This window comes from Hyla sarda, chromosome 8, assembly GCF_029499605.1.
Source record: "Hyla sarda isolate aHylSar1 chromosome 8, aHylSar1.hap1, whole genome shotgun sequence".
Classification (NCBI taxonomy): domain Eukaryota; kingdom Metazoa; phylum Chordata; class Amphibia; order Anura; family Hylidae; genus Hyla; species Hyla sarda.
In genome coordinates, this window is record NC_079196.1 from 42,787,631 (window position 1) to 42,800,744 (window position 13,114).

Genomic DNA, 13,114 nt, shown 5'->3' on the forward strand with positions numbered 1-13,114 from the left:
GCTGTATACTAAAGAGAAATCCAAAAATGAAATGCATTTCCTGTGATGTCCTGACCACAGTGCTCTCAGCGCCATTTTTAAAGGGGTACTCCCATGAAAAACTTTCTTTTTTAAATCAACTTGTGCCAGAAAGTTAAAGGGGTACTCCGGTGAAAACCTTTATTCTTTTAAATCAACTGGTGGCAGAAAGTTAGACATATTTGTAAATTACTTCTATTAAAAAATCTTAAGCCTTCCTGTACTTATTAGCTGCTGAATAGTACAGAGGAAATTCTTTTCTTTTTGAAATGCTCTCTGATGACATCACGAGCACAGTTCTCTCTGCCGACGTTATTATAAAAATAATAATGTTTTATTTATTGTTGTCCTTAGTGGGATTTGAACCCAACTCCCCAGCACTGCAAGGCAGCAGTGCTAACCACTGAGCCACCATGCTGCCCTTAGCATACATCTGTTATGCACGGTTGCTAAAATGGACAGAGATGTCAGCAGAGAGCACTGTGCTCGTGATGTCATCAGTGTTCCAAAAAGAAAGGAATTTCCTCTGTAGCATTCAGCAACTAATAAGTACTGGAAGGATTAAGATTTTTAATAGAAGTAATTTACAAATATGTTTAACTTTCTGCCACCAGTTGATTTAAAAGAAAAAAGGTTTTCACCGGAGTACCCCTTTAAACAGATTTGTAAATCCCTTCTATTAAAAAATCTTAATCCTTCCAGTACTTTTTTGGGGCTGTATACTAAAGAGAAATCCAAAAATCAAATGCAAAGGCAGTGCTCTCTGCTGACCTCTGCTGTCCATTTTAGGAACTGGAGAAATCCCCATAGCAAACATATGCTTCTCTGGACAGTTCCTAAAATGGACAGCAGAGGTCAGCAGAGAGCACTGTGGTCAGGACATCACAGGAAATGCATTTCATTTTTGGATTTCTCTTTAGTATACAGCCCCTAAAAAGTACTGGAAGGATTAAGATTTTTTAATAGAAGTGATATACAAATCTGTTTAACTTTCTGGCACCAGTTGATTAAAAAAAAAAAAGGTTTTCCACGGGAGTACCCCTTTAAATGCTGTCATCAATAGTGATAGACGGAAGTATGATCAGCAACCCGCAATGCGAACACGGGGTGGCCTACAAAATAAAGCTAGCATTTTACCATTTTAACGTAAAGTGCACCTTTTAAAAAGAACAAAACCTCCAAATTTGCAAAGTTGCATGTTATTTTCAATTTCACAAATATAAAATACAAATTTTCTAAGTTGCTGAACCACAGCTTGGGATAATTTGAATGCCTTGGTTCCTCACATTATATTGGGCGCTATCCCCACCTACATTTACCCCCAGAGGGCTGCCCATCATTTGACTCAATGACATCATCAAGAGCACACATGTGGAATAAGACAACTAACATGTATCCAACTTTTTCTCAATCAGATATGATTCTGGATCAGCAAGTGGCATCTGGGCAGCTCAGTGAAGACGTCCGTCATAGAGTCCACGAAGCTCTTCTTAAAAGGCACTATCACCAAAACCAAAAGAAGCTCAGCAACAGAATCCCTATTGTGCGCTCATTTGCTGACATTGGCAAGAAACAGTCAGAGCCCCACTCCATGGACAAAAATGGTAAATGTTCTGTTCATGTTATTTGTAATTTTTGCTGTGGATTACGACAGTGATTAGGAATGGTCATTTTGGGAACAGATTATGTCTGTGTATTGTTGTTAGTTTTTAATTCTTTTCATTTATTTTGCCTTTTCAAGAATTAGAAATACTTCAAAGGGTTTCCTACAGCAGATTAGGACAAAGTGATTCCATAAAGGGAGGTCTACCACCTAGGATTTCCCTCTATGAGCCAGAAGGGGCAGCAACCCCTAGGCTGGTGGACTTGAGATATATATATATATATATATATATATATATATATATATATATATATATATATATATAGTAAATTTGAGTAGCCGTATATATATACACTCATTTGAGTAGCCATATATATATCATATAGTCAGTCATAGGCTTTACAATTTACAGAGTGTATAAAGAGAAGGATTTTTTTTTTTTTTGCAATTAGATCTTTGTTATTTGAGAGGTTTTAAAGGGGTTGTCCATAAAAAAAAAAAAAATAAATCTAGAAATATGCCCAAATATGCCAAAAAAAAAAAAAATACTATACTTACCTGTCATTCGATCCCTGTAGACTTTGGTTTTTGCTGCTCCCAGTCTTACCACTCTGCACTTTCTGGTATAGGGGTTTAAGACATCACATTGCTGCTCAGCCAGTCACTGGCCACATGTGATTGACTGAGCAGCACTCTGAGGTGTTGACCCTTAACACCAGGAAGTGGAGCATGGCAGAGAGAACGGGAGACGTGATACTGGAGACTATTGGGATCAAGTAAGAAGTAAGTACAGTTTTTTTTGCTTAGGCAGCCTGGGTATGTTTTTAGTAAAACACTTTCTGCTGGACAATCCCTTACAATTCCATTTGGTGAGAATACCATAACTGTCTCAGTTCACAGTTTTTATAGTCTGTGCTTCTAAACATTTGACCAAGTAAGTAAAGATAATTGAACTGGGGCTGACCATAGACACTCAATCACTGTCATTCATTGTCAAACTAAAGATCAGCAGAAAATAAGCTTTTTTTTCCCCCCACATTAGCGCCAACATTCCGTTGTTACTGAAAAGTAACCTGGATCTGACAGCTAAAGTAGCAAAATGGCAGATGTTGTGAGTCAGCTATCGCTTCCCTCGTCTCCCCTGCCCTATCCTAGTGATGATTGAGAAGCTGCTGTTTATTCATGGAGAGGGAGGTGGGATTGCTCTCTCTTTATGAATAACTACTGTTTTTTTTTTTAAATTAGTATTACTGCTATTAACCCTTTTGGCTAATAGGAGAATGGACTCATTATACAGTTTCCTTATATAGGGCAGCATACTTAGTTGACAGATCCACGTTAATGCTAATTAAATATGATCAGCACCACCAAAAATCCAACAACGCCATACTGCACCAGAAGCAGAGAAAAGTGCTCAGCAGATCACAGCGCTTAAAGGGGTATTCCGCCCCTAGACATCTTATCCCCTATCCAAAGGATAGGGGATAAGATGTCAGATCGCCGTGGTCCCGCTGCTGGGGAGCCCTGGGATCCCCGCTGCAGCACCCCGCTCTCATTACAGCACAGAGCGAGTTCGCTCTGTGCGTAATGACGGGCGATACGGGGGACGGAGAAGCCTGACGTCATGGCTCCGCCCCTCGTAACATCACGGCCCGTCCCCTTAATGCAAGTCTATGGGAGGGGGCGTGACGACCGCTACGCCCCCTCCCATAGACTTGTATTGAAAGGGGTGGGCCGTGACATCACGAGGGGCGGAGCCGTGATGTAACGATGCTCCGGCCCCTGTACCGTCCATCATTACGTGGAGAGCAAACTCACTCTGCGCAGTAATGATAGCACGGTGCTGCAGCGGGGATCCCAGGGCTCCCAGCAGCGGGACCGCGGCGATCTGACATCTTATCCCCTATCCTTTGGATAGGGGATAAGATGTCTCGGGGCGGAATACCCCTTTAATGGGAATAGATATTATAAATTCAGATACACTTATAAGTACAAAATGTCCATGGTACTCATGAATCCAGCTCTCAACTTCTGTATGTTGGTGTTTTACTTGTCCTCCCGTGTATTATCAGCTATGGAGCAATAAAGTTTAGGGCTGGAGAGTGGACTTTTTCTATTTGGAACAGATTTTTATTTTCGTAGGAGGATACACATCTAGTGCATGGACATTCCAACCAATTCAATAATTTTTTGGGCAACTTAACAAGGCCAACTTTCATTGACCACAGGTTCTATCAACATCACTAGGATTGATAACATTTATTTGAGGTCTGCGACCTGTAGAAAAAAAAGAGATATTTTGGCACAGGGAAATGTTTACAACTAGAGATGAGCGAACTTACAGTAAATTCGATTCATCACGAACTTCTCGGCTCGGCAGTTGATGACTTTTCCTGCATAAATTAGTTCAGCCTTCAGGTGCTCCGGTGGCTGGAAAAGGTGGATACAGTCCTAGGAAAGAGTCTCCTAGGACTGTATCCACCTTTTCCAGCCCACGGGAGCACCCGAAAGCTGAACTAATTTATGCAGGAAAAGTCATCAACTGCCGAGCCGAGAAGTTTGTGACGAATCGAATTTACTGTAAGTTCGCTCATCTCTATTTACAACACATCAAATAATTGACAGCGTGCATCACTTTAAAATATCATATATTTTAGGGGGGGGGGTTCCCTAGAAATAGGGATTCAGTCCCTAATGGACTAAGGTCCAGAAGGGAATTGTTATAGAGTAATAACATTGGGAATCCTTGGGAACCTTTTGTTTCTAGATGTTCTTTAAAATATCAAGCAAGAAACACAATAAGACTTTACCAGACTTTTTATTTATTGCTCCATATGTCTTTATGGAGACAACGGTGTGGGGGTATTTATCAATTTTACCTGTTGACGGTTTCTTTTTACCCTTTTTTTTTCACTTTGGTTTTCGTGGACATGCACCAAATTTATCATTCGGTAAAAGTTTTTAGTAATTTTGGCTCAAATGTTGAAATCAGCCGTTCACAGCGCCTTTTACACAGAACTTACCACCACAGAGGACGTGTATTTTACCCTGTAGAGCAGCCATTTCGGAGTCCCTCCTGCAGTATATCAGCAAGCGACGTGAGTTATTTTTTTTATAGCCACTATGTGAAATGGATTTTATTTTCAACTTGAGTAGTTTTTTTTTTTTTTTGGTTACTTTAGTGCAGTGGTCTTCAACCTGCGGACCTCCAGATGTTGCAAAACTACAATTCCCAGCATGCCCGGACAGCCAACGGCTGTCCGGGCATGCTGGGAGTTGTAGTTTTGCAACATCTGGAGGTCCGCAGGTTGGAGACCACTGCTTTAGTGCTTTACCTTTCCTGAACCTGTGCGGCCATGTCCAATGCTGGCTCAACGGAGGGTGAAGGTTCTTCAGAGACAACTATGTCACAGGATAGTATTGTGCAGCTCCAGAGGCGTCGCTGGTTTCACAAAATTTTTTTTTTTTTTATGGATTTTGACGCCTTTACATTTTCTGACATTGCTAAGTGTGTTTTCCATGTGCAAAATTTCTTGGCGGTGATTTGCGCCAAAAAAAAAACCCCTAAAGGCGCAAAATTGCGCCAAAGATCGATTGGCGCAAATGCTGAATTACTGACTAAAGTTGAAATCACACAAAAGACCGTGTGATTTTGAGAAAGTTGTAAAAACGACAGTGGAGAAGGTGCGCCAAACTTTGGCGCAAAAAGACACTGCGCCAAAGTATTGCGCCAAAGTTACGTGAAAAAAAAAACACACATAAATCCTTTGATAAATACCCCCCAACATCTTTTAAGTGCAACTCCAGTGATTTGCTTAAATTTTTGTGCCTTCTTCAAGACTTGTGCAAGATTATGGGACTTTCACCAAACCTGTAGATTTAACACTGTAGTCTTGTGCAAGTTTTGGGCTCTGATGCCTCCGGTGGTGGCAAGAAGGTAAACATATATCCTCCTGCTGGAGTTGCATTTTAAGAAGGTAAAAGATAATGTTACGTAATAGGTTCTTAACTCTTTGTTAGAGTCATCAGTAGATGCTTTTGAGCTCTGATTCATTGTGTATATCATATTATTTCTTTTATACTGTTAATTCAGGAACAAATTACTAGGTAACTATCTGAAGAATGCCCAGGATTACAGATCTCTACACAGACACAGTCACGAATTGCGCTCATTGTATGTGGGGTGAAGGCTTCAGTCCTAGCTTTATGTGAAAGCTTTGGGAACAGTATGATTAACTAAAGGCCTTAAAGGGGTACTCCGGTGGAAAACTTTTTTTCTTTTAATCAACTGGTGCCAGAAAGTTAAACAGATTTGTAAATTTACTTCTATTAAAAAATCTCAATCCTTCCAGTACTTATTAGCTGCTGAATACGACAGAGGAAATAGTTTTCTTTTTGGAACACAGAGCTCTCTGCTGACCTCATGACCACAGTGCTCTCTGCTGACATCTCTGTCCATTTTAAGAACTGTCCAGAGTAGGAGAAAATCCCCACAGAAAACATATGCTGCTCTGGACAGTTCCTAAAATGGACAGAGATGTCAGCAGAGAGCAATGTGGTCATGATGTCAGCATAGAGCACTGTGTTCCAAAAAGAAAATTATTTCCTCTGTAGTATTCAACAGCTAATAAGTACTGGAAGGATTAAAAAATTTTAATAGAAAAAATTTACAAATCTAAAAGACTGAATGTAGCCCGGACCTTCTAGGTGAGTATATAGAAATGAATGATCATGGATCGTGCTTCAATAATAATCAGTAATTTATTAAAAATATGAATAAAATTAGGTACTTCTCACAGGGCCCTTGTGAGAAGAACATACATGATAAAAGCAACCTAACAGTATAATTTATGCATAAGATAATTATAACAATAATACTGGCAAAAATTAGCTTCTATTTTATGACAAAAAATGGGAACTGTACAAGACAAGCAAGTTGAGCAAGATTTGATAGTGAATTATTTTGCTCTTGTAGATATTCAGGGTAGATATGTCCCTTTTGCATGTCTGATATTGCATGCAAAAGGGACATATCTACCCTGAATATCTACAAGAGCAAAATAATTCACTATCAAATCTTGCTCAACTTGCTTGTCTTGTACAGTTCCCATTTTTTGTCATAAAATAGAAGCTAATTTTTGCCAGTATTATTGTTATAATTATCTTATGCATAAATTATACTGTTAGGTTGCTTTTATCATGTATGTTCTTCTCACAAGGGCCCTGTGAGAAGTACCTAATTTTATTCATATTTTTAATAAATTACTGATTATTATTGAAGCACGATCCACAATCATTCATTTCTATACACTCATCTAGAAGGTTCGGGCTACATTCAGTCTTTTGGTTTTCCCTTTTCTAGCGATTAAGGTATAGTTGCTTGCCCAGTTTGACCTCGGTGTGTATTAATTGTGAGCTGCACATACCTATATATTTTCTAATTTACAAATCTGTTTAACTTTCTGACACCAGTTGATTTAAAAAAAAAAAAACGTTAATGGGGTTCACCAAGTTACTGTCACAGTATCCACCATTTTACCAGAAAAACAGTGCTGCATACTGTACTATTTTGTCTACGATGTTTGATTGAATTTACAATGGAGGCTCCTGTCTCCGACGCAGATGTTAACAAGGCCTAACTTAACCCGGTTCAGGAAAGGGTGGACACATCAGAACATCACACCTAACGGATAAAATTAGAGATGAGCGAACTTACAGTAAATTCAATTTGTCATGAACTTCTCAGCTTGGCGGTTGCTGACTTTTCCTGCATAAATAAGTTCAGCTTTCCGGTGCTCCGGTGGGCTGGAAAAGGTGGATACAGTCCTAGGAAAGAGTCTCCTAGGACTGTATCCACCTTTTCCAGCCCACCGGGGCACCGGAAAGCTGAACTAATTTTTGCAGGAAAAGTCATCAACTGCCGAGCTGAGAGGTTCGTGACGAATCAAATTTACTGTAAGTTCGCTCATCTCTAGATAAAATATCAGAATGGCTGTGTTGTTAAAGAAGTTTTCCAGGATTAGATAAGAAAATTAGCATTCTTAAGAAAATCTGTGCCATACCTGTCCTCAGGTTGTGCTTGGCATTACAGGTCAGTTCCATTATCTTCAATCCTGGTTCACTCTTTTCACAACACATTTTGTTATTATTTACGGGTTTATTTTTTAAATTACTTTTATGTATTTTTGCTTTTGGTACCCAGAAACACACTTACTAGGACACTTGGAAAGGTCATGTCCTAATATCACCAGTATTATTATGTTATGATTCACTTTATTAATAAAATCATTTTCAAAGCTTGGCTGTCACACACAAATCCTTTTTTAAGCTTTTACCAGTGATTCCATATAAGAAACAAAGATATGTAAATGTAATAGCAGATTGACATTTTTAGCACAGTTCTGTTCTGGTACAACCCACTTTACTTTTAGAACAGTTTCAGCTTTCAAGAAGCTTTTTTGCCTTTAATATGATTTTTTTTCAGTAAATTTAATTTCAGGCAACTTTTAAAGTATTAATTAAGTCAGAAAATGTTCTCATGTTGACTGTCAAGAATGGGGGATATGAAGCATTTATTATAGATTGTTGTCAGGTTTTCACCACATGAATTTTAATGGAGCAGAGTGTTCAGTAGCTGTATTATATACTGTGTATAAATCTCATAAACCACTGGTGTGTCACATTAGATCTCATTTCCCTATACAATGCTGTACAGCTCGACAGCCAGACAGCAAGGGGCAATACTCTATTTCTCTCCCACTACATCTTTTTGATTATAACCAGTTCAACATAGTGTAAGGGAAAAAAAGTAGGCTGAATTCCCAGGAAGAGTGTACACAGGAACTTGAAGTTTGTTAAAGGATGTAGATCAAACAAGTACCGTAGTTGGTCAATGGAAGACAACAAAGCTGGCAGTTTACATCAGAAGCAGGAGAAAAGCATAAAAGACCACATAAAATAGTAAAATAACCTATAGATTCAGGAAAAGTACTGAAGCATACCCAATCTTTTTTTCCCATTGTAGTTGCCAGACCCCCCTCATCTCCCCTCTCCACTGAAAAAAACATAAATTCTTGGCCAACCCGAACATGTATCTTGCAATTTTATGTTGACTTTGGAAGAAATATCCCGTTGGATAAACAAGTATACTCTATCTAAAGTGTATGGCAAGGTTAAGAGATAACAAGATACCTGAGGAATTTTGAGTGCTGCTCTGGAAGTAACTGGTGTTTCAAATGTGTTTCAACTAAAATTGGTGCGACGAGTTAATCTTGTTTTTCTCATTGAATTTCAATTGATTGTAATAATGATTCTTCTCTTACTTTGATAAGAAATGTTATTTCCTTTTGAGATTACGGTGGGCTTGAGCTAAAACATAGAAGTCAACCAGAACAAGCAGATCTGTACTGTGATATATCCATATTTACATTTATTGACAGGTACAATTGATGCTGGTTTTCTACTCAAAAAACTGTAACAGATGGATATTTTCGTCTTTTCATTGCTGGTATATCACCAATATACCTTCTGAAGAATAGCTAGGGTTATCTGCTGTTCAATGAGATTTTTGCTTGTCATCCGCATACTATAATTCATGTTGCAACATTCCAAACACACAGTGCCTTAAAGGGTTACTCCGCTCCCCAGCATCCGGAACATTGAGTTCCGAACGCTGTATGCGGGCTTCCATGTTCACGCCCGATCCCCGATCCCTCGTGACGTTATGCCCACTCCCATAGACTTCCATTGAGGGGGTGGGCATAACGTGACTTCACGAGGGGGCGGACATGAACACGGAAGCCCGCATACATCGTTTGGAACTCAACGCCTCATAGGACTGTATATTGTATTTAGATATATTTTTTGTATATATGTATACATTATATGACTTTAATATCCTCCTGGAACTCTACAAGGTCTTTGTAATGTATCCAGCATGTATTATAGCCTTTCTACATAATAAGATCAGTCCATATTATACAAGCTAAATGAGACAATGCCATTTTCTTGTGATACGACATTAAATTGTATTAGCAGCAAGAAAACTTCACAGCGCCCAGAGCCACACTGATCTGCAGGTCACTGCGCTAAATCATGCCATTACAATGATGGACGACGGATTGTGCTCTCCTAGGGCACGTCGCTAATGCATCAGAGTTAAAGAAGAATGAGTCATTCAATTGAGAAAAACATAAAAAAGAATATTGTTAGTCTGAGGACACAATGATATTTTATAGATAGTAGCTTCTTGTGTTCAGAGAAATCCAGCATTAAAGGCAATATGTCATCAGTAAAATGTCGTATTGTTTAAAGAGGTACTCCACTGCCCCAATGTCCAAAACATTTTGTTCTGAACACAGGGTGCGGGCTTCGAGGGTTGTGACTTCATGGCAACGCCCGTTGTGACGTCACACCATGCCCCCTTTTAGTGCATTGGAGTGATGTCACAAGGGGCATGGTCGTGATGTCACAGCCCGCACCCAGCTTTCAGAACTAAATGTTCCAGATACTGGGGCAGTGGAGTACCCCTTTAAATAAAGTTTTTATGTCAACTTTATTTGACTTGTAATTTTTGGTGATGTTTTTTGTAATTTTCCATTTTACTATCTATATTTTAAAATAATCCCATAACTAAGCTGAGAATTCCTGTACATTTCCCAGTATTGCCTTTCTTCCCATTGCAGACAGGAATGCAGTGAATGGTGACACCAGTATATAGATAAAACTGGATCAAGCCTCCGCACCGCATGGCCAGTCATCCGACACGGAGCAAAGGTCCTATCCTTTGGAAAGGGGATAAGATGTCTAGGGGCAGAGTACCCCTTTAAAGATAGTGGCAGAGTGCATGTCGAACTGCTGTTCCTTTCAATCAGGAGGATATAGGACCCTGTTCTCGTGAACGGTGGAGGTCCCAATGTTTGAACCCCCACCAATCAGATACTCATTATGCTGTGGATGAGTGTCTTTTATTGGAAAACCCCTTAAAGGGGTTATCCGGCCAAAGACATCTCATCCCCTATCCAAAGGAGGGGGTGTGGCATGAAGTCATGAGAGGGCATGGCGTTACGTCATGTCTCCAATGCGGGTGCTGCACGGAGATCCTTTGGATAGGGGATAAGATGTCTTTGGCTGGATAACCCTTTTAAACAACTGAACACCCAGATTGTGTATCTGATTATCAGTTAAACCCCTTATATTTGGCCATGCTTTAACTTGTGTTGGAAAACGCATTTTAGGGGCTTTATAAAAATGAAAGCCAATGCCATATTTTTCTATTAATTTATACTTATATTTTTCATGATAAGCTAACAAATGCATGTAAATTAGAAGTAGCACTATTTATGTATATTATATAACTTGCATATGGCAGCTGCTTTCATGATCACATACACTGCAAACACAAAAGAGAGGGTCCTCATCCCCTGTGTCATATAGCACACCCTCAGAAGCAGCAGCCCTGACAACGTTATGGAGCAGCACTGAGCAGTATAAGCTGTGAATCCATCACTGGAGTGAGATATAGCAATCACTGCAAACCACAGTCCTTTCTCTGTGTCACTCCAGATACTTTCTCTTCCTCCTCTTTCCATAGATGTCTTTGGGCAGCTGCAACCTGTATTTTTACATAACATTTTAGTGCATTACAGACAGAGAAGTTTCTGGAAAATCTGTGTCCTAGAAATAACAATGCAACTAGTTCTCATGGAAAATATTTTATTAAGATAATAAAAGGATATATTTGTCAACATTACACAATACTTCCCCCTAATGTTGACAAATATATCCTTTTAATTATCTTAATAAAATATTTGCTATGTATTCAGATCTTGAGCACAGTTACATTTGTTACATTTGTTATTTCTATTTATTATTTTATTGACACCTGCGGTTGGTGTTTTACTAGTTGCCCGGTCTACGCACTGTTGTTTTAGTATAAGAGAGCCTCCCCATTCTATTTTTTCCAAATCTGTGTCCTGTTTAACAAATCGTACCAATGGACAAAACCCCTACGATAGTGCCTAATTCTAAATTTTTATTGATTATTAATAATAAAAATCTATGAATTTATAATAGTTTTTGTGTTTGTGTAATCCCACAACCAATAATAAAATTATTTCCAAATCAAAATATAACTTTTTTTTCCTGGACCTCAGTATTTCCAAGTCCTGATAAATATTGATTTCACTAGTACACAAAGAATCAATGTCACTAGTACACAACCAGATGTAAATACAGTCAGCTAATGGATGGCCCTATGTTCTAATCAGCAGCACTTCTTCAGACACATTTCTGCCACGGTTTATATCATCAGAGATAAGCACAAAAGACCCATAGCACAGCAAAGTGTAAAGTCCAATTCAGAAATAGTGTCAGAAATCAGACCTAAAATACACATTGATGTAAGTGAGCACATTTATCTTCTACAACTAGTCTGAGTACAATACATGCAAACCCCCTGTACTACATAATCATGATTTTATGCAAAATATGAAGTTAGCCGCTATAGTGATTGAAGCAACTGTGCGTACAGACAGTCCATAATATAATGCACAGATTGTAGCATCCAGATGGAAGAAAGGAGATTGTAGCCATCCGGAGGGTACCTAAAGAGAAACAATGAATGTGCCAAGTCTATAGTGTAGAGCTTTAAAGGGGTACGCCACTAGCCAGCGTTCGGAACATTTAGTTCCGAGTGCTATGTGCGCGCTGTAGGGATTGGCCACGCCCCCTCAATGCAAGTCTATGGGAGGGGGCGTGGTGGCCGCCATTCCCCCTCCCATAGACTTGCATTGAAGGGGCATGGCTGACCCCCGTAGCGTGCACACAGTGGCACTGGCCAATGTAGTACCCCTTTAAATGAATATCAGAAGGGGTTACAGCTCTGTGGCTACTTATGGCTAGGTGACCATCTTGGAGGTAACCTCCAAAGAAAGAAGATATGCTCCCATTATAAATATATATTATTTGGGGATTTTTATTACTAATTCTCAATAAAGGTTAAATATGAAGCCCCTTCACCTTGTAAATAAAACACTGGTTTTGTCCCTTTGTACCATTTGTCATATTTAGTGCTGGGAGCTTTCCCTTAGTGACTGCAGGACCATTCATCCTATTAATGAAGATTGTCTTCAAATCTGTGTCCTGTTCACATCACTTCTGCACAGAAATCACATGATAAATTCTTTCTACAATGCATTGCTTTTAGCAACATAAAAAAAATGCTACCATTAACTATCCACTAGTATTTCTGCCCTTCTATGATGCATATGGCTCTGCAGTCAAAGGCCCTATTGAAATTTCTGATCTCATATATATATAGTTTCAAATATTCAAATTTTATTCTCATATATTCCTTCAACTATAAAACTGCAAGTACTTTTTTTTTCCACCATTACAACATAGGAAATGTGTGATTTTATGTTTAGGGTTTGTGCTTTACAGTGAATGTTATGTTTTTCTATTCACCATCAGACATTGTCATGAAACCCTAAT

At 39.0% G+C, this 13,114-nt stretch overlaps 1 protein-coding gene across 4 annotated transcripts in view; it reads left to right on the forward strand.

Annotated features, from left to right (window-relative positions):
- The window catches only part of SLC4A10 (solute carrier family 4 member 10), a 309,487-nt gene that overhangs the window by 188,474 nt on the left and 107,899 nt on the right, over positions 1 to 13,114 (forward strand). For all 4 annotated transcript variants that reach the window (XM_056535524.1, XM_056535523.1, XM_056535526.1 and 1 more), the window contains exon 6: positions 1,434 to 1,622. In XM_056535524.1, coding sequence (XP_056391499.1) covers positions 1,434 to 1,622 — 189 coding nt within the window. The remainder of the gene's footprint in view (positions 1 to 1,433; positions 1,623 to 13,114) is intronic.